Source organism: Mus caroli, unplaced genomic scaffold, assembly GCF_978045245.1.
Source record: "Mus caroli unplaced genomic scaffold, Mus_caroli_1 scaffold_1, whole genome shotgun sequence".
Taxonomy (NCBI): domain Eukaryota; kingdom Metazoa; phylum Chordata; class Mammalia; order Rodentia; family Muridae; genus Mus; species Mus caroli.
In genome coordinates, this window is record NW_028227256.1 from 173,648,544 (window position 1) to 173,673,101 (window position 24,558).

The 24,558-nt window shown below is 43.2% G+C and overlaps 1 protein-coding gene across 1 annotated transcript; it reads left to right on the forward strand.

Annotated features, from left to right (window-relative positions):
* The first annotated feature begins 349 nt into the window (after nt 1–349).
* On the forward strand, nt 350–23,689 carry Exo1 (exonuclease 1). The gene is made up of 13 exons (XM_021167047.3): nt 350–510; nt 4,207–4,326; nt 5,099–5,222; nt 6,241–6,378; nt 7,551–7,763; nt 8,473–8,660; nt 9,319–9,412; nt 12,070–12,295; nt 14,841–15,084; nt 16,320–16,893; nt 19,603–19,704; nt 20,957–21,150; nt 23,554–23,689. The coding sequence occupies exons 1-13, from the start codon at nt 350–352 to the stop codon at nt 23,687–23,689; spliced, it is 2,514 nt and encodes an 837-aa protein (XP_021022706.1).
* Nucleotides 23,690–24,558: the final 869 nt, after the last annotated feature.

Consider the following 24,558-nt stretch of genomic DNA (forward strand, 5'->3'; position numbering starts at 1 on the left):
CCATAGCATGCAGTGTTATAGGCTCATAGTACTCTTTTTATGAAAGGAGAGACTCAGTTTTAATGCCTAAGTCCAAGTGTTATGAGATCTCACGTTAGGACTGTAAGTATGGAAGCATTTTGGAAACAAATAACCACGAAGGAACTCCCCAGTGGTGTCCAGGTTAGTGTTGGTGATTAATGAAGTTCTGAGCTACAGAAGTTGCCTGAGAGAAGGCCAATCATTAGCTAAATGTTACTGTCAGTGCTAGACTCCACGCTGACTTTCTAAAGCTTTTTGGTAAATCAGCCTTGGTTTCATGTTGCTGTCCTCCCTTTTTCCTTCTGTATCATGTAGTTAACTTGGCACGATGGGGATTCAAGGGTTACTTCAGTTCGTCCAGGAAGCTTCTGAACCTGTCAACGTGAAGAAGTACAAAGGACAGGCAGTGGCTGTGGACACCTACTGTTGGCTTCACAAAGGAGCTATTGCTTGTGCTGAAAAGCTAGCCAAAGGGGAACCTACAGATAGGTGAGTTTGCAGTGTATAGCACTTGGTTTGGGGGTAGAATGATGTGCTTTCTGTTTTGGGGTCAGCCCCAGGTATTTCAGGCTGGCCCGGGATTTGCTGTAGCCAAGGATGACCTGGAGGAGGAGTCTAATCCATTGTGCCGCCACTGCCCAGCTTCCTGTATGCTAGGGACTGAGCCCAGGGCTTCATGCATGCTAAGCAAGCACGTCTATGAACTGGGCGATATCCATAGCACCTCAGTCGTTTTTCTTTTTCATCTTTGTTTCTCCGGTCATTGTTTCAATAAATACTAGCATTTAATAAGAGCATGTGCTTAGAGCATTGCCAGGCTTCTGTCTGATGTTTGGTCTTAGTAAGAAGGCATAGTGGCAGGATACAGACAGACAAAGGTCGAATATTATCTCCTGAAAGAGTGGGGGGTTTTCCTCCTGTCCCCAAACTCCTGAAATACCAACTCTGAGACTATAATTATGTTTACAAATACCTTGGCCATGAGCTTTGGCTGTGCTCCAACTAGCTTGTATATTAATCATCCCTTTATTGTATTGGGTTCTGCTGCTTGGCTGGTTACCTCTGCTTGGCTCTCATGTTTCTGTCCTTCGTGTTCCTGAGTGAATCCCCCATGCCTGACTCTGTCCCGGAATCCTTGCTTCCACCGGGAACTCCCACCTTCTATTTCCTGCCTCTAGATTCCTTCCTTCTGCTATAGTGCAATCAGCTTTGTTTGATAGATGAAGATTCCGTCTACCTATCCCCCTGTTAGTCTAATAAAAGGTTCTTTCTCTTACAATAATATACTACATATAGTAACAATTATGAAAACTATCAGGTAAGAATTACATTCACAACATCTAGTCTATGTATGTATTTGGTAATTTTGGAGAAAGTATTTTATAATCTATCCTATCTTGGTGAACTTAAAGTTCTGTACCTAAATCATTATCATAACTTATATTAGTAACCTAAAACATCTTCTTAGACCTAAAAACATTTTCTTAGGTCCTAAACAACTTAAGCTGAACTGTGAAACTATAACTGTCTGGTCTTCAACCCTATCGGAGACCTGAGAAGGAATAAATATTACCTGAGTGTGCAAGCAGTGCAGGCAAGCAGGTTCTACAACTATAGAAGTGACAGAGAAAGCTGGCTGCCTGACTGCCTGTCCCCCCAAATCGTCTCTATAACATTGGAGCATCCATCTTCAGCCTTCAGACCCAGTATATCTGACAGACTTTTTTGTGAGCAGCACTTGCTCACTTTGTCCTTGCAAAGCTTGGCAGTTGACTTCCCTGTGTCCCACGTGTCCATTTTGGACAGCATACTGTCTGCAGTTGAGACTTGAACAATTTCCCGCCAGTGCCATATGTGAAGCCAATTTCATAGATTCTTCAATGCTTATCCCCTTTGAAGTAGAATGGTGTGCTGCCAGGAGCAGACCTGTCCCTTTTTTTGAAACCAAACTGCAGCTTCTGTGCCTGGCTTTCTGGTGTCTGGACCTTTTGGCTAAAGCCTGAATTTAGTATCCTATTCTTGGATTATATGCCTAACAGTGGATGCCATCTGTAAAAGTGGGATGTTTTTTGCCCTCCTGTCCTCAAGCCTCCAGAATAACATATTTGACAGGAAGCTTCCAAGCAGTCAAAAGAGAGAAAAAGAGATCTTCTGCAGTCTCCTTGTTCTTTGCTCAAGAGAAGCTTTGGTTTTTCCTCTGAGATAAACTTTTTAACAATGCTTATCTAGAACACACTGCTAATCTCTGTTGGCAAAATGATGCAGAGGTACAATATGTTCTGCCAAAAATGTGAGTCCTGTTGACATCCAGACTGAATTCTGTGACCTCATTTTAGGAAGGTTCACATGTATTCATATATAAAACCATTCTGTTTTTACCACCACCACCACCCCCTTGTACATATCTATTTACTTTCATTTCCTGAAAAATAAACTCGTATCATTTTTGCTTTTCAAAAGGAAAACCCACATGTATTTTGTTAGTACTTTCTATGTTTGATTTGGTATTTTTGAGACAGTTTTGAGTAGTCCAGGTGGGCCTCATCCTTTTTAGCCCAGGATAACCCTGACTTGTTCTTCACCTCTACTTCCCAAGGCGTCTTAGTTACTTTTCTATTGCCATAACATAACACCATGACCGTCTTGGCAAGGAGCATGGCCGAAGGCAGGCAGAGGGGCAGGCATGGTGCTGGAGCGGTAGCCAAGAGCTTAAATCTTGAGCCACAAGCATGAGGCAGAGAGAGATAACAGAATGACATGGTGTGAGCTTTTAAGTCCTCAAAGCCTGCTCCCAATGACACACCTCCTAATCCTTCCCAAATAGTTCTACCAACTGGGGACCAAGGATTCAAACATGAGCCATGAGGACCATTCTCCTTCAAACCACAACTGGCTGTATTTGAATGGACCTAGAAAATTTAGTTTCTAGTTTTGGATAGACTTATTTTTTTTTTTAAACTAAAATGGTTAATATCTGCTATGGATTTAAAATTTCCCCTGACAACTTAGAAATCCTATTTGGTACCATTAATTGCTTTACTTTCTCTTCCTGCCTTTGGTTTGAAAGGTGAGCTTAGCCGGGCGTGGTGGCGCACGCCTTTAATCCCAGCACTCGGGAGGCAGAGGCAGGCGGATTTCTGAGTTCGAGGCCACCCTGGTCTATAAAGTGAGTTCCAGGACAGCCAGGACTATACAGAGAAACCCTGTCTCAAAAAAACAAAAACAAAAAAAAAAAAAAGAAAGGTGAGCTTAAGTGCCATTAGAGCCTAGATATGGGAACAGTAATGGTGGTATACTAGTGTCCTCCCCCAAGAGCTCGGTATCCAGCCACTCTCCCATATTCTGGCTGCATGTTGGCAGAGCTTACATGTTGCCGTGGAATGTTGTGAAAACCAGACACTCTGAGCACCCTGAGCACCGGTTGTTCAACGCTAACCAGGAGATCGCTGGTCCTGAGAGACATTCTTGGCGGGGCGTATGAAATTTCCTGTAGGGTAAATAACACTGTCAAATCCCTTGGGTGCGAATAGGTGTGGAAGAAGTCGAGTGTTTGCTGTATTCTTAAAGCTTTTCAATAGATTTGAGATGATTCAGACCATGTTTTTAAATGGAAGAGTAGAAGGTATTTGGGATAACAATAAAATGTGAGGATTGGGGCTGGTGAGATGGCTTAGTGGGTAAGAGCACCCAACTGCTCTTCCGAAGGTCTGAAGTTCAAATCCCAGCAACCACATGGTGGCTCACAACCACCCGTAATGAAATCTGATGCTCTCTTGTGGTGCGTCTGAAGACAGCTACCGTGTACTTATGTATAATAAATAAATAAATAAATAAATAAATAAATAAATAAATAAATAAATCTTTAAAAAAAAATGTGAGGATTGAAGGATGTCAGTTTAATCTACAGTTGAGAAAGGCCTAAGAATCAAATAACTTCTCGGCTACCATGTGTCCTCTGAGTAGTCACAGTGGGATTTGAACCCATCTAACTCTGTTTCTTTGGAAAGTTTACTGTCAAAAACCAAAATCCTTCATAGTTGTTTCATCTGGTCTTAAATAAAGCAAAATAGTAGTAGTAGTAGTAATAATAATGATGATGATGATGATGATAATAATAATAGTAGTAAATATAAAAGCTTAAGAGACTCAAAGTGCACAAATGCTTTTCCCCTTTCTTTCCTATAGGTATGTAGGATTTTGTATGAAATTTGTTAATATGCTGCTGTCTTACGGGGTCAAGCCAATTCTCATATTTGACGGATGTACTCTACCTTCTAAGAAGGAAGTGGAACGGTCTCGAAGAGAGTGAGTGACTTCGTACTAACATCTGGCTAAGCTGTGTGAAGGCCAGGTGCCATAGGCCATATGATGCCACATTTCTATTTTTTTTTCTTTCAAAAATTTATTTTTTTATTTTATTTTATGTATGTGAGTACACTGTAGCTGTACAGATGGTTTTAAGCCTTGCTTTGGCCCAAAGATTTCTTTATTATTATACATAAGTACACTGTAGCTGTCTCAGACACACCAGAAGAGGGCGTCAGATCTCATTACAGGTAATTGTAAGCCACCATGTGCTTGCTGGGATTTGAACTCAGGACCTTTGGAAGAGCAGTCAGCGCTCTTACTCGCTGGGCCATCTTGCCAGCCCTGAAAGCACATTTCTAAAGATTAAATTTTGTAGTACAGCATGGCATATCAACAGATTGCCTTGAATGTTGTGTTTGTGTTACATTGTTACCACATGTTAAAGCCATTATCTTTTGCTGCCTGAGATCCCAGTGCTTCAGAGGTAGAGGCAGAGGGTGAGGAGTTGTAACTCATTTTCCGCTTAGTGAGAGTGAGGCTAGGCAGAGCTACGTGAGACCCAGTCTCCAAATAATGATAATGATAATAATAGTAATAACACCCCCTTGTTTACTCTTGTCTGGGCTGATATGCCCGCAGAAATGAAATGCTGTTTCAGAGGAATTCTACTCTTTCATGCCAGCAAAGTTACTGTGATTGCTGTCTTAGTATTGTTTCTTGTGTCTGCCCGAAAGTGCTTCTTTATGTGTAGTTGCGTTTTCCTTTTCAGGAGACGACAAAGCAACCTTCTTAAAGGGAAGCAGCTTCTTCGAGAGGGAAAAGTGTCAGAAGCCCGAGACTGCTTCACTCGCTCTATCAACGTCACGCACGCCATGGCCCACAAAGTAATAAAAGTGAGTTGGTAAGAAACAACCGAGCCACAAGAAAAAACGGCTAAGCTCACTTGAGCTCATTGTAAGTCGTTAGTTAATGAGACAGCAAGGAAAGCTTATCCCATGCTGCTTTATCACGTGGACGTTTCTTTTGACTGCTGCTGATGGCTTGAGTTGGAAAGCAGGAGGGGAGGGGAGAGGGTGGGGTACAGAGGAAACGCATGGTCTCTGTTGCCCCTGAAAAGAGTTTGATGTATAGCAGAGGAGAAACTGATTGTTCGCAAGTGGTGGTGTCAAGGAGACCCTTGGTGAGCAAGAGAGAAAGGAGAAAGGCAGCAGGAGGTATTTCCCCTTGTGTAGCTGCAGCAGTGATGGTCTAGAACTTACCTGTACTGTGTTAGACAGGCTTGTCTCCTGACAAGGCAGTTTGTAGTGTTTACAGGGAAAATTGCATGGACAGGTCCGAACCTGTCCATCTTGTATACTTTATGGATATAGCAGTTCTTAAGATAGAAAGTTTTTATAATTTGGAGTAATGAACGTTTTAGCTTACAGACTTATCACCACCACCAAAGCTATAACATGATTTCTTTTCAGATTTATAAATTGATTTTTTGGGGGAGTTGAGGGCTGTATGAAGGCAGGCATGCACATACCATAGATTGCAGGGGAGGTCAGAGGACAGTGTTGGCTGTCAGTCCTTCTTCTCTCACCCTGTGTGGGGCAGGGCTGTGTTCCTGACCAGTGTTTATCCGTGCTAGCTGGCCCTTGGGCTTCCAAGGACTCTCCTTGCTGACCTTCCATTGTGTTATAGTAGTGCTGGAACTAGACACAGGCTCTGTTACACTAAGATCTTCAGAATTGTGCGGCAAGTGAGCTATCACTCAAGCCTATAACTCGACGAAAGCAAGACAGTACTTTTGAGATTGGGGTAAATAAAAGTAGAAATATTCTGCCTTAAAGGAAATGGCTTTTGGAAAGTTTTGTTCGCCTGTGACTGGAGGCTGGTTATGCCGCTGATCACTGTGGTCTCTCACAGGCTGCTCGGGCCCTAGGAGTGGATTGCCTCGTGGCTCCGTATGAAGCTGATGCTCAGTTGGCCTACCTTAACAAGGCTGGCATCGTGCAGGCTGTCATCACAGAGGACTCTGACCTCCTCGCATTTGGCTGTAAGAAGGTATTGTACTGCAGCTGTTACACATGGCGCGGTATGGGGGAGGATTGTGGGTGCTGAGGAACTAAAAACTTCCTCTCCTGGAGTACCTGTTTAATGTCTGTGATTTACGTTTTATGCTTCTGTTTTTTGTTTTGTTTTGTTTTAAATAGTGTTCATTTTTGGTTTTGCTAATTGATGCTTTAGGCTCTGTGCTCCTTCAGGTTGAAGGGCTTGGTTTTATCCTTTGGAGTTTGGTCTGGTTTGATTTTTTTTGGGTGCTGGTGATCAAACCCTGGGCCTTATGCATGCCAGACAAATGTCTACATCCATCCAGCCTATGGATTCTTTAGTATTTAGCTTATCTCTTGGTTGATTCTGTGGATGTGGTCCTGACTGCTAGACAAGTACTCCTTACCTCTGAGCTGCAGCCCTCTTTACTCTGTACTCTGAATGGGTCTCTGTAAGCTGCCTAACCTGGGCTCAGACTCACACTGCAGCCTGGCAGGCCTGGAACTTGAGTTCTCCTTCCTCCTCAGCCTAGGCTACCAGGCCCTACCAGTTTTACTTTTTTTTTTTAAGATCTATTTATTTATTATATGTAAGTACACTGTAGCTGTCTTCAGACACTCCAGAAGAGGGCACCAGATCATGTTACAGATGGTTGTGAGCCACCATGTGGTTGCTGGGAATTGAACTCAGGACCTTCGGAAGAGCAGTCAGTGCTCTTAACCACTGAGCCATCTCTCCAGCCCCCCAGTTTTACTTTTTAATATTAATAACATGCACTTTGCATTTTTTATTAGGTTTGGTAAACTAATTTATCTGTGACCAGGATGTTACTTATTTAGAAATAATGTATAATGAATTTAATGGTAAACTTTATAATGGTCTGTTAAGCGGGGATTAAGATATAAAGCTATGCCTTTTGATAACAGCTATTTTATATATATATATATATATATATATATATATATATATATATTCTTTTAAATTTCCATATATCCTGCAATAAGTATCTATTACCACAATATTCAAAGGTTGACCAGTTTAGAATGTAAAAGAAGGTAAGAGGAAATACTTATACTTCGTGTTGCATTGCAGAGCCCAAATGATTCCTTGGAATTACCATGGTGACTTAGATAATGGTGATAAAGGTACCTTTCTGAGCTTTGACCATTCTCCTCTGTGTGAAGGTGATTTTAAAAATGGATCAGTTTGGAAATGGACTGGAAGTGGACCAGGCACGGCTAGGCATGTGCAAGCAGCTTGGGGATGTATTCACGGAGGAGAAGTTCCGGTACATGTGCATCCTGTCCGGCTGTGACTACCTCGCCTCCCTGCGTGGGATCGGCTTAGCCAAGGCCTGCAAAGTGCTGAGACTGGCCAATAATCCCGATATCGTGAAGGTAGGGGAGACCTTCGCTTTATGAAGCAGCCAGTCACTTGCAGGAATTCGGTGGCTTTAAATACTGTGTCTGTAGCCCGTGAGTGATAATAGAAGGGGGAGCATGACTAAAGATGAGAACTCTGACTTCTGGGTCCTAGTACTTGAGTGGGTCTCAAGCTTTCTGCTCTGAAAGTTTTGTGTGATAGGAAATTTTGTTTGTGTGGATTATAGCTATCCATATACTAAGTTAGAAACTTACGCATGTGACTGCTCGCGTAAGTTAAGCAGAAAAGCTGTTTATATGTTAGTAGAAATCGCAAAGCCAGCACTCTGACTCTTTCCTGCATCTTCTCAAACCCCCCACCCCGAAAAAGATGTTTTGAGAAAAGGTTTTGTGACTACCAGGCTGCATTTAAACTCGCTATGTAGCTAAGAATGGCCTTGAACTCTTAATTCTCAAATTTATTGTGTTTTTGTTTTCTGGATCGAGTGGACTTTAGAAACTAGAAGTGTACACTTGACTTAAGCTGGGTATTTGGCATTTGGATGAGCAGTACAAAACTGTTGATGAGACCAGAGTGTTGCGTGATGTGGTGTGGTTGTGTTTTCTTTCTGTTAAGTCTTGCTAGTGCAGATGATCTCACTTTCCAGTGTCAGGGGTGGGATCAATAAATTCCCTCCACTCCTGTCTTTAAGTTTACATGAACTGTTGTTATATCCGTTGTTAGGTTATCAAGAAAATTGGGCATTATCTCAGGATGAATATAACGGTGCCAGAGGATTACATCACAGGATTTATCCGTGCCAACAATACTTTCCTCTACCAGCTCGTGTTCGACCCCATCCAAAGGAAGCTGGTCCCTCTGAATGCCTACGGAGATGACGTTAATCCTGACACGCTGACTTACGCTGGGCAGTATCCTTTCTGAGCCGTGTGGTTGAGTTGCTCACTTAATGCTGTTAATGTTATTGGTAGTAGTCAGACTTTAGTGAAAAAGAAAGACAGAAGAACTTGGAAATTGGTTTTATTTTTCATGGGGCAGATTGTACTATTTTAATTATCTTCAAAAAACCATGCTAGTGAAAAGTTTTGGTGTGTAAACTGTGGTGACGAGTGCTTGCTGCAGTGGGATTGACAGCCCCCACTGCAGGTCAGGTGCTCGTCACAGAGGTCACCTGAGAGCCGCCACCGAGGCAAGCCCCATTCCTCAGGAGGGTTTCTACTACACCAGGCACAGCACCCCTTCCAGGGCCACTGGTCCCCAGTACTGAGGCAGCTTCAGAATCCTGAGTCCCTTAGGGAGAGGCTGAAACTTTCTCCACATCTCTCTGGAAATGCGGGGAGGCAAGATTGACTCAGGCTTCCCTTCAAGGAGGTGGGTAGGTCCTTCAGGGACACAGGCCAGCGACCTTGCCTCTTGTTTCAGTGGTGCTGATGTGAGCAGTAAGTGGGGTCTATGCACATGATGAACCTTGAAGGTTCTCTGATAACAGAGAGCATTTTCCTATCTTAGTGCAGTATGATTCTGTTGCCTGTTAACAGGGACAATTTTTCCTTAACCTTACCAACCTAGGTATGTCGATGACTCTGTAGCTCTTCAGATCGCCCTTGGAAATAGAGATATAAATACTTTTGAACAGATTGATGACTACAGTCCAGACGCTATGGTAACATTTAACAACTGTTATATAAGCGCGTTTTAGTTTTGTCTCAAGAGCTTTGAGACGGGTCTTTCCTTGCTCGGCAGCTGTGAAGTACTTCCGTACTCAGCGCTATGCAGAGTGTGCATGAAAATGACTTCACCTGGTGTGGCAGGCATCTGTAATCCCAGGACTGGGGACACTGAGACAGGAGAATTGCCACAAGTTCAAGGTTAGCCTAGGCTATACAGTGAGATCTTGTCTTTCTGGTTTTGTTTTAAGACAGGTTTTCACTATAAAGTCCTAGCTGTCAAGAAACTCATTGTGTAGACCAAGATGGCCTGGAACTCATGGAGATTTGTCTGACTCTGTCTCCCGGGTACTGGGTATGTGCCACCACATCTAGCCAATTACTTTTAAAAAATGATTAACTTGATCCTAGAGAAATTATCTCTTAAATTATAGGTGTATTATAATACTAAAAACTGATTACATGATATTTTTAAGACCAGCATATGATACATTCAGCACCTTTTGTCTCATCTTACGTCATTCAGACTTTGGCACTTGGCATTGTTGAAAACCCAAAACATGGAGTACCAGCTGTCTTAGGCTAATCCGTCAAATACTCAGTGAGCTGCCCTCCCTTGTGTGTCTGAACTCTTCACTGCTGTCTTTGTTGTGTACCCTCCTGGTAGTGTCTGCCACCTCTTCAGGTCATGTCTATGTCTTCAATAAGTTCTTTTAGCTACTGTAATTTCTTTTGTTCTTTGAGAACGCCATATATGTATACAGTGTTAGGTCACTTATGCACAGAACTTGAGTTAGTTTATCTTATTGCTGGGAATCATTACCGAGATGAAAGTCTGGAAATGCTGGCTATGTTGTCATTTACACATATGAATTAGCAATTCAGTAATTTTACCAGGAGTGATGTTGAAGGTGTTTGTCTTAAACCCACAAATTGTCGCACTGACTCTGTAGTTAAGGTGACCATGATTCAGAAACCCAAATCTATGCCTCATCCTTTTTATAGGGAAGTTAGTTATACAGCAAACTATATGATCTAAAGTGTGGGCTTCCTGGTCTTTTTTTTTTTTTTTCTCCTTGCCTATTTCTTTTTCTCAGTAAATGCATCTGTGGGATTTAATTCTGAGAGCCATGCAGCGGCTGAGGCTGTTTGATGTTCTCAAGCCTTAAGTTAACGTTCCTTGGCAAGTCTCAGAGCCTGTTTTGAATGCTGTCTGTTTTTTTCCTTTTATTTTCAGCAAAAAGACTGTTTTTTAGTCTTAGTACATTTGAGAATTGGTTATGTGACAGTCATACTTGAAGATTTTCTGTTTCGTTCTTGTTTTTTGAGACATGATCTCTCTACCCAGCTCTGGCTGTTCTGGAACTCACTGTGCAGAACTCACATCTGCCTGCCTCTGCCTCTCAAGTGCTGGGATTAAATGTGTGTGCCACCACCCAGCCCAGTTTTCTGTGTCTTAACTTTTTGGTCTTGGCTGCCTTTGTCTATTGTAATAGTATTACCAATGTTTTTAGCAGTATTCTGTAACAGTTGTAACCATAAATCTATCAGTGAAACTGTTACCTTGTGGGTATTAGCTGGCTTCAACCCTTTCTCCAAAGTTTTATGCCGATTCAATGTCAGCCAGAACAGCTTTCTCTTTTTCAGCATGGTACCAAGTGAGTCTGATACAACAAACAAGAACTTTTTAACCTAGATTGTTCTGGTTTGAACTGAACAAATTTTTATCCAGGCTTGGGAGCTTATGGTTGTGATCCCAGCATGTGGGAGACTGAGGCAAGAGAATAAATTCAGCTAGCCTAGACTACAGGAGACCCTGTCTCAAACAAATAATTAAAATTAAACAAATTTCAGATTGGAGAGATGGCTCAGCAGTTAAGAGGACTGACTGCTCTTCCAGAGGTCCTGAGTTCAATTCCCAGCAACCACATGGTGGCTCAAAACCATCTGTAATGGGGTCTGATGCCCTGCCTTCTTCTGGTGTGTCTGAAGACAGCTACAGTGTACTCATATGCATGCAATAAATAAATCTTAAAATAATGATAGTAAAATTAAACAGGTACTGAGTAAAGTGGGTGACTGCTTTGAACACTGCCTTTGCATCCCAGTGCTGTTTGAAGGCTGTGGAGTGATCATGCGCCATGGGGTTATTGCTGAGGTGATGCTCGGACGCTCTTTACTGGCCTTGTTGAGTTTCTATTTAGGAATATTTTGGTTTCTGTGTCTTAGAAATGAACCAGTAGGTAGTTCGACTCCTGTTAGAAGACAGACCTAGGAACATAAGGCATGTTCAAGGGAGAAGGGTGAGATTAGCAGAAGAAAGCAAAACGTGTTATCAGAGCAGAGACCATCAGATCCCTTCCCCCTCTCTCTCTTCCTTCTTCTCCCACCAGGCCCCACATGTGCTAGGCAAGTACTGCACCACTGAGCCATTTTTAATTCAAAATAAAATAATTAGTGCTCAAGAAGTCACCTAGACTGGGTCTGAACTCACCGTAACCTAAGTAACCTTTGAATTTTCAATTCTCCTGCCTCACCAGGCCAGCCTCAAAAGTTTTCCTCTTGCACAGTAATTGAACATCACTATAAGTAGACACAGGAGGAAATGGTCAAGTCTTCTGTTCAGGTAACGTTTTTCTTTGTTCTTTTCTAGCCAGCCCACTCAAGAAGCCACAGCTGGAATGATAAAGCAGGTCAGAAACCACCTGGTGCCAATAGCATTTGGCACAAGAATTATTGTCCTAGACTCGAGGTGAATAGTGTCTCCCACGCTCCTCAACTGAAGGAAAATCCGAGCACTTTGGGCCTTAAACAAGTGATTAGTACTAAAGGGTTAAATCTTCCCAGGAAGTCTTGCGTGTTGAAAAGACCAAGAAATGGTATGTATGTACGTCACGATTTCCAAGTGCTGATGGCTGTTGGTCAGATCTAAGAAGTCTTTTCCAAGCCTGGGTCACTGTACTTTCCACGTCTTAGCCTGTTAGTTTTGCCCTCGTAACTCTTCCATTTAGAGATGATGTAGATAGATGGTAGACCATGAGACTCCAGGCTCCTCACTTTGTATAGGGCGGTGCGGTTGTCAGTGCTGTTGGCCCTGGAGTTTCCCTTTTCTCATGAAGCTGCCTTGTACCTGTTGGAAATCCCTTACCATGGTGTAGCCTGGCTCCGTGCTCACCCTGCTCCTCCTGTTAGGCACTTTTCTTACTGGAGTTCAGCATATCTTTTTTGGGGGGGTGGGGGGGGTTGAGACAGGGTTTCTCTGTGTAGCCCTGGCTGTCCTGGAACTCACTCTGTAGACCAGGCTGGCCTCGAACTCAGAAATCCGCCTGCCTCTGCCTCCCGAGTGCTGGGATTAAAGGTGTGCACCACCACACCCGGCAGTTCAGCGTATCTTAAAGTCAAGTAGTATAAATCCCTGGAGTTGGCTCTGCTTTTCAAAAGTTATTTTTGGCCATTTGAGGTTTTTTCTGGTTTTGTATAACTTTTAGGATTCACTTGCCAACTTATCTTTTTAAAAAGAGGCTATGGAGCTGGGTGTTGGTGGCACACACACGCCTTTAGGTGCCAGGACTTGGGAAGAGGCAGATGGAACTCTGAGATCAAGGCCAACCTGGTCTGAAGAGCATGTTTCAGGGCAGCCAGGCCTACATAGTTACATAGAGAAACCCAGTCTTAAAAAAGAAAAACTGGTCTGCATGTTGGTGCTATGTGTGTTCCACTTCCTCCCTCGGTGTCCTGGCACCACGGCTGCACACCAGGCCGAAAGTATGAAGCAGAGCTTTCCGGAGGATTCTGGTCAGGCTGTCCTCGAACTCAAAAATGCGCCTGCCTCTGCCTCCCGAGTACTGGGATTAAAGGCGTGCACCACCACGCCCGGCTCGGTATTTCAGTTTTTAATTGTGCAGCTGGTTTATTTTATTTATTATCGGTGTGTGTGTGTGGAGGGAGTGCACGTTTGCCACTGTGCACCACTGGGGTCAGAGGACAACTCTGCCTCTCTTCCCAGCTTTATTCGGGTTCTGGGTGTGGAACTCAGTTCATCAGGTTTTCACAGCGTAGAACACTGAGCATCTCACCAGCCCAGTACAGGTGACTCTTCTGTGTAAATCTTGCCGTTTGAAACCCCCAATACTGGACTAAGTCAGTCCCTGTTGCCCTTCAGATATTTTGAGGTAGCAGTTGTGACCCAAGGGAACTTCTCTTCAGGCTGCAAGGTCCCTTCCCTTTGGGTTGGATGCTGGATGGAATTGAGCTCCGGGATTGTGGCATGGCTGTGACGGTGGATGTGGTGGTTGGTGTGCTCTGCTACTGCAGACAGGAGTCAAGTGCACTGGGTGCTCTTCCTGCTCTGGAGTCAGACTGATTACTCCTGCCAGCCTGCTTAGCACCTTTTCTGTCATCATCTGAGCTTAGGTTGAGTTTCTCCAGTTGCTGCTGGAGCCAAGTGCTGTGACATTTTAAACATCCGTGTAGGTTGTTGAAACTGTGGCCACGTGTCAGGCGTGGTGACACACGCCTTTAATCTCAGCACTTGGGAGGCAGAGGCAGACGGATTTCTGAGTTCGAGGACAGCCAGGGCTATACAAAGAAACCCTGTCTCAAAAAACCGAAAAAAAAGAAAAAAGAAACTGTGGCCCTCTTTGTCTTATATTTTCATTATATTGTTTCCTTGTATAAAATATTTGAATGAATTAGAGAAAGTAAAGGAATCTGGAGCCCGAGACTCAGTCTCTTAGGGTGTACAACTCAATGCAGATGCATGTCCTGAGGCAACAGCAGCTGTCACTGGGACACCGTGAGACACCAGGAGTCCCAGCTAGCTGCGCTTAAAGTCCTCTGCGCCGTCGTGTTCTTCGCTTTCCTAACGTGTCACCTTTGTATTCTACATTTGACCCCGCAGCCCACCTTGGCCTCGTGGCTTGGTAATGAAGGGCCAAGCTAGAACATTATCACAGATAATGTTACCTCAGAAACCACAACAGCAAATGGTTGCTAGTTTTATTGGAACATTAAAAACTTTCAGTCTTTAATCATAACTTTATATATAAGGTGCCTTCCAATTGTTTTCTACACTTAATTAAAAATATAGTCATTCAGAATCCATTATGCCCTGAAATCTTCTGATAATATAATTTCATATGAAATCATACGTTTAACATTGACATTAAATGTTAACCAATTTGGCAAATGGTAAAGCACAGCTAAGATAATCATTTTTCAGTTATTCTTTTGGAGGTATAGCTTTCAAACAACAAAACTGGACTAAATATGCGGTTCCGTGTGGAGTCCCTGCTCAATGTGTACAGGAGAAAAAGCAAGATTTGCCTGTAGGGCAGCAGGACTTGGGCTGCAACATCCAAGACAAATAGCCAGCCAGTAAGGGATTCACCCCGCCACTTACCTGTGCTTCTGGTTTTGTTTTAGAAGCGCTGGCTGAAGATGACCTGTTGAGCCAGTATTCGTCAGTTTCAAAGAAGATCAAGGAAAATGGCTGTGGGGATGGCACATCACCTAACTCTTCTAAAATGTCCAAGTCCTGCCCTGATTCTGGGACTGCTCACAAGACAGATGCACGCACCCCGTCTAAGATGAGGAATAAATTTGCCACGTTCTTACAGAGGAGGAATGAAGAAAGTGGTGCAGTCGTGGTCCCAGGGACCAGAAGCAGGTATAGCCGCTGCAGGGCACCATTTAAGCTAGTGCAGTTGAAGCTAGGCACATCACTATTTGCGGAAGCCTGCTGCATGCTGGCTTTCTTAGATGTCTTATATCTCAGCTACTTTTACTGTTGCTGCAACAAGAATGCCTGGCAAAAGTAACTTACAGAAGGAAAAGTCTGTCTTAGGTCACATTTCAAGAGTAGCTCATGTCTGTGAGAAGGGCCAGGAGGTAGACGGTCACAGTCAGGAGGAAGGAAACAGTGGATGCCTGCCCAGCTCCCTGGCTTTTGGTTCAGGACTCTAGCCCATGAAAAGTTGCCGGTCACATGTAGGGTTTAGTCTGAAGATTCTCACGGGCCTGCCGGAGGCTCCTTCCTTAGGTGATTTTAGTCTGTATGCATCCCTACCCCTAATTCACACCACACACATTGCTATTCCCTTCCACACCCGTTAGTTCTGTGATCTTCCACGCAGAATCAAAGTGCAAAATGATTGCAGCTCCCGCCGACACACGCTATGTGTGGATTCTGTTCCTTTACGCCTCTCTTTTCCTTTCTGGTGTTTCTCCTTTTATAGTATTTGAAGGTCCTGATCTGTCTTAATTATCTTTATTAATGTTAATATTTTTCCTATAAATATTTCGGTTTATCTTTTAAGATCTAGAAATATACTAAATAATACTGTAGACAAATTGGAGAAGAGCAGCTGTGAACTGAGGGAGGGGATTTGGGTTTGGTTTTTGTTTTGTTTAGCTTTCTGCTTGATGTAGAATTATGTAGGCTAGGCTTATGTTAAACTCAGAGATTCCCCCTGTCTCTTATCTTCTAAATATAAGGATTAAAGAATCCTGGGCCTTGTGTTACTATGTGAATAAATTTCTAAAAAATGTACTAGTTGTTATGAATATGTGTGTGTTTACACACACACACATGAGCACCTTATCCTGGCATGGTGGCACAAGTTTTTAATCTTAACACTCGGGAGGGAGGCAGATCTCTGAGGTTGAGCCCACCCTGTCTATATAGCGAGTTCCATCCAGGACACCCAGAGCTATGTAGAGAGACTGAGAGACTCTGTCAAAAAAACAAAACAAAGCAAAAAAAAAAAAAAAAGAATATAAACCTCAATTAAAATGGAAGGTCTTTGTGTATGAAAGTTGATAATAAATCGCCAAAATCTCCATAGATTTGTGAGTAGACCCTGAAACTTAAGGCTGTCCGTCTTCCTGTTCCTTTCTTGTCAGGTTTTTTTGCAGTTCTCAGGATTTTGACAATTTCATACCAAAAAAAGAAAGCAGCCAGCCTCTAAATGAAACTGTGGCCACTGGCAAAGCCACCACCAGCCTCCTCAGGGCATTGGACTGTCCAGACACGGAAGGCCAGAAGCCGGTTGACACAAATGGGACGCACAATCCAAGCTCCCAGATTCCAGGCGATGCAGCCGTGTCTCCTGAGGATGAGGCTCAGTCCTCTGAGACCAGCAAACTCTTGGGGGCCTTGTCCCCACCCAGTCTGGGGACACTAAGAAGTTGTTTCAGTTGGTCTGGCACTCTCAGGGAATTTTCACGAACTCCAAGTCCCTCAGCAAGCACTACATTGCAGCAGTTCCGGAGAAAGAGCGAGCCCCCTGCCTGCCTTCCTGAGGCCTCTGCCGTGGTCACTGACAGGTGCGATTCAAAGAGTGAGATGCCGGGTGAGAAGTCTCAGTCCTTGCATGAGCTGGGCTGCTCCTCGCAGTCTCAGGAAAGCATAGACTCCACGTGCAGCCTAAACACGTCGAGCCTCTCCCAGCCTTCCAGTAGGGATTCAGAATCAGAGGTACGTCTCTTTCTGAAGCTTTACTTTCAGGCTTAAACACAGGGGAATGGGTGTTGACCAGACAGTTGGAAATTTGCCATCATTGTAGAAATGAGCTGATGCTGGGTGGTGGTGGCACACGCCTTTAATCCCAGCACTCGGGAGGCAGAGGCAGGTGGATTTCTGAGTTCAGGGCCAGCCTGGTCTACAAAGTGAGTTCCAGGACAGCCAGGGCTACACAGAGAAACCCTGTCTCGAAAAAGGAAAGAGAGAGAGAGAGAGAGAGAGAGAGAGAGAGAGAGAGAGAGAGAGAGAGAGAGAGAGAGAGAGAGAGGAGCTGGTTCTCCTCAATTTTTATTCAAAATTCTCCCATGTTCAGGGATGGAGAGATAGCTCAGTATTTAAGAGCACTGGCTGCTCTTCCAGATGACCTGGATTCAATTTCTAGCATCCATGTGGCAGCTTATAACTGTCTAAAACTCCAGTATAACTACAAGTTGTAAATTCACAGCAATATTTGGCAAAACCTTGATGCCCAACAATATTAAATATTGAATGGCATGTGATAAATCCATATAGCCTGAGAAAATACTCACTTTACCAGCTAGCCTGAAAGTACTCAGAACCCAGTTGGATTCAATCTAGCACTTGGGAGGCCAAGGCAGGTGGAGCTCTGAGTTTGAAACCAGCCAGCCTGGTCTACAGAGGAAAGAAAGAAAGAATATCTTCTACCCTGAGGTAGTATTGAGATCAGGACCTAGCTAGGTATGAGCATGCATGCCAGCAATTCTAGCACTTGGGAGGCTGAGACAGGAGGATTGTGAATTTGAAGCCTTTCTGGGCTATGTAGCAAGATCCTGTCTCACAAAACTAAAAAAAGAAAAGAAATAGTAACTTTCTTTCCCAGCCACCATGCATGGTAAACTCCAGGATGAATGCTTTAATGCTCTAAACAATTGAATTCCGATGATTAGGAACACTCTTTACCGATGTGCCCAAACCACAGGACTGTTGAGTTTTGCTCTCTTTTTATTTGCTTTTACTGTCTTTGGGCCTTGTTTTGAATTTTAGTTTTCACTGTGTACTTGTGAAGAGTGTCAGTATCAGAGCCTTCCTGAAAAGTTCATTGTTAAAAGGCAGCAACTAGAGCCAACCATTCACCAAACATGGTCTTAAGTAATCTCAGAGTCTCCCTCGTGACCCTCTTGTAAGAAACTCTTCAGACAGTTGGGCATGCATGGTGCAGCGATTTAGTCTCAGATTTTGAGGGCTGCAAATTAGTCCACAACCTGGGATACACAACAACATCCTGTCTGAAAAATAAATCATTTAAGATGGGTGTTACAGTGTATTCCCATAATCTCAGACATTAGGAAGCAAGATGAGAAGGTTGCTCTAAGTTTGCGACTCGCTTGGTCTAGGTAATGAGTTCCTGACCATTTAGGGCTATAGAGCAAGAGAGATCTTGTCTCTAAAAAGAAAATAGCTGAATTCACTTAACACCACTATTGTTAGCTACAGCAGAGAAATCAGTAAGATACAAGGCAGTCTCGTCTTGCTCTTGAGTCCTGATACACTGTAGAGAATCCCAAGAGAAATACAGGAAACCTTAGAGACATGCCAGGTGCCGTCCCCACTTACTGACCTTCCTATTTGGTGTATGGGAGAAAACACTGAGAGAAATCTCACTATATGGGGAGTCTGTGCATGGAACTGAGGCAGAGGGAGCCCTCAAAGTCACTGCTAAAGTAATTGGAGCACTTGACACAGCACCTCAGAGTAGGGCCCACCTGGAAGGAAGACGCATTTTTGTTTCCAGTGTCAACCATTTTACAGCTCAGCTAAAAGATGGTAGAACAGTGCTGGTTGGGCTTTCTGTAGTCAGTGACTGGGAGTTGTTGTCAGGATGGCCGGAGAACCCAGCCCCTCCTGCTTCAGCATATTTGTTTTAGTCATTGAGAATTTCATATACATAATGAAATATGACCCTTCCCTGCCCTCCCCCCAACTTCGTCTCACTCTATGCCCCACCCCAGCAGCCCCTACTCCTAACTCCATGTCTTTTTTTTGTAATCCGATAAGTATAATTAGTGCTTCTTATGAGTATGGATGTGGGCCATGCACTGGAGCATGGAAACTCTTAAGTGTCACAACCTCAAGGAATGATTCTCCCTCTCCAGAGGCTGTCACCTGCCAATAGCTCTGCAGTAGAGGGAAGGGTGGGGCCTGGGGATCATGACAAATGGCTGTGTGGGACTTTTGCTGCCTTGGGTTTACACAGCTATGTGAGTTGTGGTGCAGCAGCCATGTCATGTCCAGGCAGCATTTCACAGCACCTCCCCCACACACTACAGCCCTCCAGCACTTACTTTCTGCCTCTCTTCTGAGGAGTTTGCTGACCCTTGACAGGGCTTGGGGGCTGAGAAAGATATCCCGTTTAGGGCAAAGCATCAGCATTTCACAGGCTCCTGAAGTGACTGATAAAAAAGTTTCAAAACCTTAGGTGTATATTTTACACACTATTTCTTCAGGTAAAATGTCTTGGTACTTTGAAACTGACAAGATCTTTTCCATTTTAATTCACTGCCTTTTATTCTTACCTGTGTTTTTATGTCTATTTGTAAAATTGTGTTATTTATCTGAGTTTCTCATTTTGCATATTGTGTTGAGTGTTGGATGCTTTGTCATAAAAATACAAGTAAATTTTTGTTTTCCCTGTGGGCAATCTAGGAATCGGATTGTGACGATAAGTCACTTAATAATCAAGGAGAACAGAGCTCCAAGCAACACTTACCTCACTTTTCAAAGAAAGATGTACTTAGACGGAACAAGGTAAAACATTTGGAATTTTTTGTTTTCAAATTTCAGAAGTAGTGTGTAATTTTTGCCCCCCCCCCCAAAAGAAGGAAAAATACACAAACTTTGAAAATTAAAATACCCGTGTTCTGATCTTTTTTGTTTGTTTGTTTGTTTTGGGGGGGGTGTTTTTTGTTTGTTTTCTTGCTTTTGTTTTTCGAGACAGGGTTTCGCTGTATAGCCCTGGCTGTCCTCAAACTCAGAAATCCACTTGCCTCTGCCTCTCAAGTGCTGGGATTAAAGGCCTGCATCACCACCACCCAGCTTCTTTTTTTTTTTTTTTTTTTTTTTTTTTTTTTTTTAAATGCCTGCTTTTAAACATCTTCAGACAGCATTTGTGCTTAACTGGATGTTTGACATATTAGTTGGAATTTGTTTTCTCTGTTCCCTAAAGAACTTTTTCCATGTATGTAAGTAACAAGTACTTTTTAGGTATGTTACATAATCCAATTTATAACTGTTTATCCTGAGATTTTTAATTAATTTCTGAGAATGAAATCATGAACTGGCTGTTCCTAAGGTGAGAATAATTTGCTTGGTATTTCCAAAAACCTAAACACCGTGGACCCAGGCAGAGCTGTGGGCTTCTGTCTGTTTAACTTTTCAACTTTTATATTCAGTCTGCCAGATTAATCACTTTTTTGTTTTTTGTTTTTGTTTTTGTTTTTTTTTTGGAAGACCTGTCCACATACCTCCCTCTCTAGCCTGGGAAAAAGTGTTACTATGCACAGAACAAAAATCAGCCTTAAAGGCCCAAGTGTGCCGGCACATGCCTTTAATTCCAGCACATGGGAGGCAGAGGCAGAAAGTGCTCTGAATTCCAGGACAGCCACAACTGTATAGAGAGACCCCATCACAAACAAATAACAGACAAGTCAGCCCTCAAGTAGAAACAAAAATATCAAGAAATGTAAGTCAGCTATGCTACCTTCACACAGTGGTAGAACAGACTTACTCAAAATACAATCCCGTTTCCTGTTGAATGCAAGAATCTCTAAGATGTATCATTAAGTGGGATCAAAGAAAACAAAGTAATAACCTGATTGTTTCTGTAGTAGACATCTTTAGGTAATTATTTCATTGCATGTTGGTTCTTTTCCTGTTCTGGTATATAAAGAAGACCTAGAAGTTAAAAGCAGTTCTTTGAGAACACAGGGAATTTGGGGAGACCCACACACCCATCTCTAACAAACAAAATAAAGTAACAAAAATTCCAATTTATCTTCAGGTTCCTGGGCTCTGTAGGTCTAGTTCTATGGACTCTTTTTCTACAACCAAGATCAAGCCCCTGGTGCCTGCCAGGGTCAGTGGCCTGAGCAAGAAGTCAGGAAGCATGCAGAAGAGAAATCACCATGATGTGGAGAACAAGCCAGGCCTACAGACAAAGATCAGCGAGCTCTGGAAAAACTTTGGGTTTAAAAAGTGAGTTTCCTGGTTCCTTTCTGAGTCAGAACGCTGTCTTCTGCAGCCCTGACCTGGCTCTGTCTGCTATCAGGGTCAGTCCCTGTCCCTCACCTTCAGCTCCCAGTCCAGCTTGGAGCTTCTTTTCCAGAGCAGGAGTTCTTTTCCATCTCCTTGCTCAGGACTGGAATGCAAAGGGGTTAGGCAGGAGCTGAGAGGGGATAAACTTAACTGTAAACTGTGCTGCACTGACTGTGCAACCTAACACAAGGAGGTACTGCAGCTATGTGTGTATGTTAGTTTGGACACCATAGCCAAGGCAACTCTTATAAGGACAGTATTTAATTGGGGCTGACTGAGAGATTCAGTCCATTATCATCAAGGCAGGAACATGGCAGCATCCAGGCAGGCATGGTGCAGGAGGAGCTGAGAGTTCTACATCTTCATCTGAAGGCTGCTAGTGGAAGACTGACTTCCAGGCAGCTAGGAGTAGGGTCTTAAAGCCAACACTCACAGTGACACACCTGCTCCAACTAGGCCACACCCCCAAATAGTGCCACTTCCTGGGCCAAACATTTGTCAACCATCACAGTGTGCTTATAGAAAGGGTTCCTTTGTTACAGAGAGTGCTTGTTGCATACATTAAGAATCTTAAGAAAGGCTGAAGTGGTGGCTTCCTTAAGAACACTTGCTCTCTGCTCTTTCAGAAGACCTGGGTTCAGTTCCCAGCTCCCCAGTGTTTACATCCAATAACTCACAGACAGCTTCCTGTAACTAACTGCAAACGTCCTATCTGCACTTTGGATGGCTCACTGACTCACATTCATGGACACAAGCATAACTAAAAATAAAACAATCCTTTTCTTCAAAAAAAAAAAAAAGGTTAACCTGAGTTTAAAAGAAACTGTCTAGTTGTTGTGCATGCTTTTAATCCCTGCACTCAGAAGGCAGAGCTACTCAGAGAAACCCTGTCAAAAGAAAACTAGATAGATAGATAGACAGACAGACAGACATATATATCCTGTCCCAAAAAAAAATTAGACTGATTGATTGATAGATGGATGGATTGATGGATTGATTTAAAGGCACCATCGAGGTAGCTCATCAAATATGCTTTCCTCCAAGTCTACTGATCTGAGTTTGGTCCCAAGGCCCATATGATGGGAGGGAAGAATCAACTCACTTAAGTCATCCTTTGATTTCCACACACGTCCCATGGCACAGACATCATATGAATGTTAGAAGTGTGCCAATAGGTTTAGATTTGTGGAAAGTTCATAATTATGGGGCTGTGGCTCTGGCTGCAAACACTTGTTCTGTGAGGATGAGGGTCTGTGTGTAAATCCCTAACATCTAATAAAACCCAGGTGTGGCTGCCTGACCTGTGACCCCAGCATTGGGAGATGGAAGCAGGCAGACCTGAGAGCCTGGCTGAAACACTTGCCTTTGCCTTCTAAGTGGTGGCATTAAAGGCGTGTACCACCATACCCAGCCTAAATTGCTTTCCTTTTGTGTTTTTGTTCTTTGGAGACAGAATCTCACAGTATAGCTCTGTCTGCCCTAGAACTCACTATATAGACTAACTTCAACTCACAGAAATCCTCCTGCCTCTGCCCTCACACTGAGTTGCTGGCTGCTTTTACCAGATTCTGCTTTGGCATTTATTGGTACAGATGTTAGCTCGGTGGGAAAGGTAAAGTCCAGCTATTATGAAAGTAATTTGATCTTACAAAGCTCCTGAGAGGGACCTTCAAGAGCTGGTGTTAAAAGAAATCAGTCGCAGTGGTCTTCTTAAAGATCTATTGGGAAAAATAGCTAAGCGGTTCTTCATTCTTGTTAAGAGGAAACCAAATGTTACTGTGTTGTTTTCCTAATAGGAATTTTAGTGTGTGTGTGTAGAGCAGTGGTCCAGCAGAAGGACATTTGATTTAAAAAAAAAAAAATACATTTCAGTTGTTAGGCTTGCTCTGTCTGTGTTCATCCATAGCCAACTTGAAGGAGACTATTAAAATGCACACCTTTATCCAGCGCTTGGGAGGCAGTGGCAGAAGAATCTGAGTTTAAGGCCCACCTGGTCTACATAGCTGGTTCCAAGTCAGCCTGCCTTTAAATAAAGAAAGAATATGTCTGTATGTGTATGTATGTATATACTCTGTTGTATTCTTGGTTCAGCTACTCTGTGTGTGTGTGTGTGTGTGTGTGTTATTGACTAGCACCTACGTGAAGGTGGTTTTGGAAGCCAGAAGAGACACGAAGAAGAAAAGTTTAAACTATTGGTAGAACTCAGAATAAAGCTTTGAGTGTACTCAGTAGGAGCTGACATAGACTACACCGTCAAGGGTTTTTGGGACCCTGTTTTGTCAGGTTACTGCTTCTTTAATAGTCAAGTGCCTGAATCAATTTTGCTTTGTTATATCTTTGCAGAGATTCTGAAAAGCTTCCTTCTTGTAAGAAGCCCCTGTCTCCAGTCAAGGACAATATCCAACTCACTCCAGAGACAGAAGATGAGATCTTTAACAAGCCCGAGTGTGCACGTGCTCAGAGAGCAATATTTCACTAAGTGCAGACCGTTGCCTACAGGAAAATCTTATCAACTGGAGAGATGTATTACTCTCGATGCCATTTTTTAAATGGATTACATTTTTTATATTAACTTTGTGACTTTCTTTTGCTCAGCTTTTTATATTTTCATAGAAAGCTAAATAGAAGAATAAATCTGTCTTTGACATTTCTGGGAAGTTTAAACGCTAATTGGGCAAATCTTCTGACATCAGTAGCAATCTAAAGGACTCTACCATGTATGTAACATCTAGTCTATTGTGAGTAGAAAGCCACAGGTGCCTACAGCCACTTAGACCCAAGAACGGATGACTCACCAGCTTTCAATCACTCCAGCTGCCTTTCCTGTCAGTCCTGTAAGGGTAAATTGAAAATAATGTTGCTGGGATTGGAAGGGGCAGTAGGAGGAGCTGTCTGCTTAAGATTGTTAACACGCCTAGGTCTCAAAGCTGCTACCTGGTTTTCTCCATGCACTTCTGAAGTATGGCTCAAAAGTTCCTTTGCATTTTCTTAGTCTATGCAAGATGCTGAAGCTGCAGAGCCTGTGATCAATATATTCTGCAAAGATCCAGGCAGAGGTTTTGAAAGGAATCAGCCATACTAGGACCAATCTGAACAACCAGAAGGAAAGGCATGATGAAGCCATCTATGATACAGACGAGAGTCCAAGACTTAGAATCTTTAAAAGGGAGTTGGGGAGGGGCAAACACAGATTTATTTGGAAAATCCTAATCTGAAGCTCAGATTTGACCCCGCCGTGAGCAGTCCTGTCACCACACAGGTCAGACAGACAGAGACACCATCTACAGGTATTCATCTCTGAAATGTCAGGAATCCAGTAAAATGCACTATACAGCTTTTCTGGGAAGC

Bases quoted from the DNA above. Each gene is read 5' to 3' on its own strand.
- Exo1 (XM_021167047.3), top strand. From the start codon at position 350: ATGGGGATTCAAGGGTTACTTCAGTTCGTCCAGGAAGCTTCTGAACCT. The intron at 4,327-5,098 runs GTGAGTGACTTC...TTTCCTTTTCAG, and splicing joins GTGGAACGGTCTCGAAGAGA to GAGACGACAAAGCAACCTTC. The intron at 12,296-14,840 runs GTATGTATGTAC...GTTTTGTTTTAG, and splicing joins GTTGAAAAGACCAAGAAATG to AAGCGCTGGCTGAAGATGAC.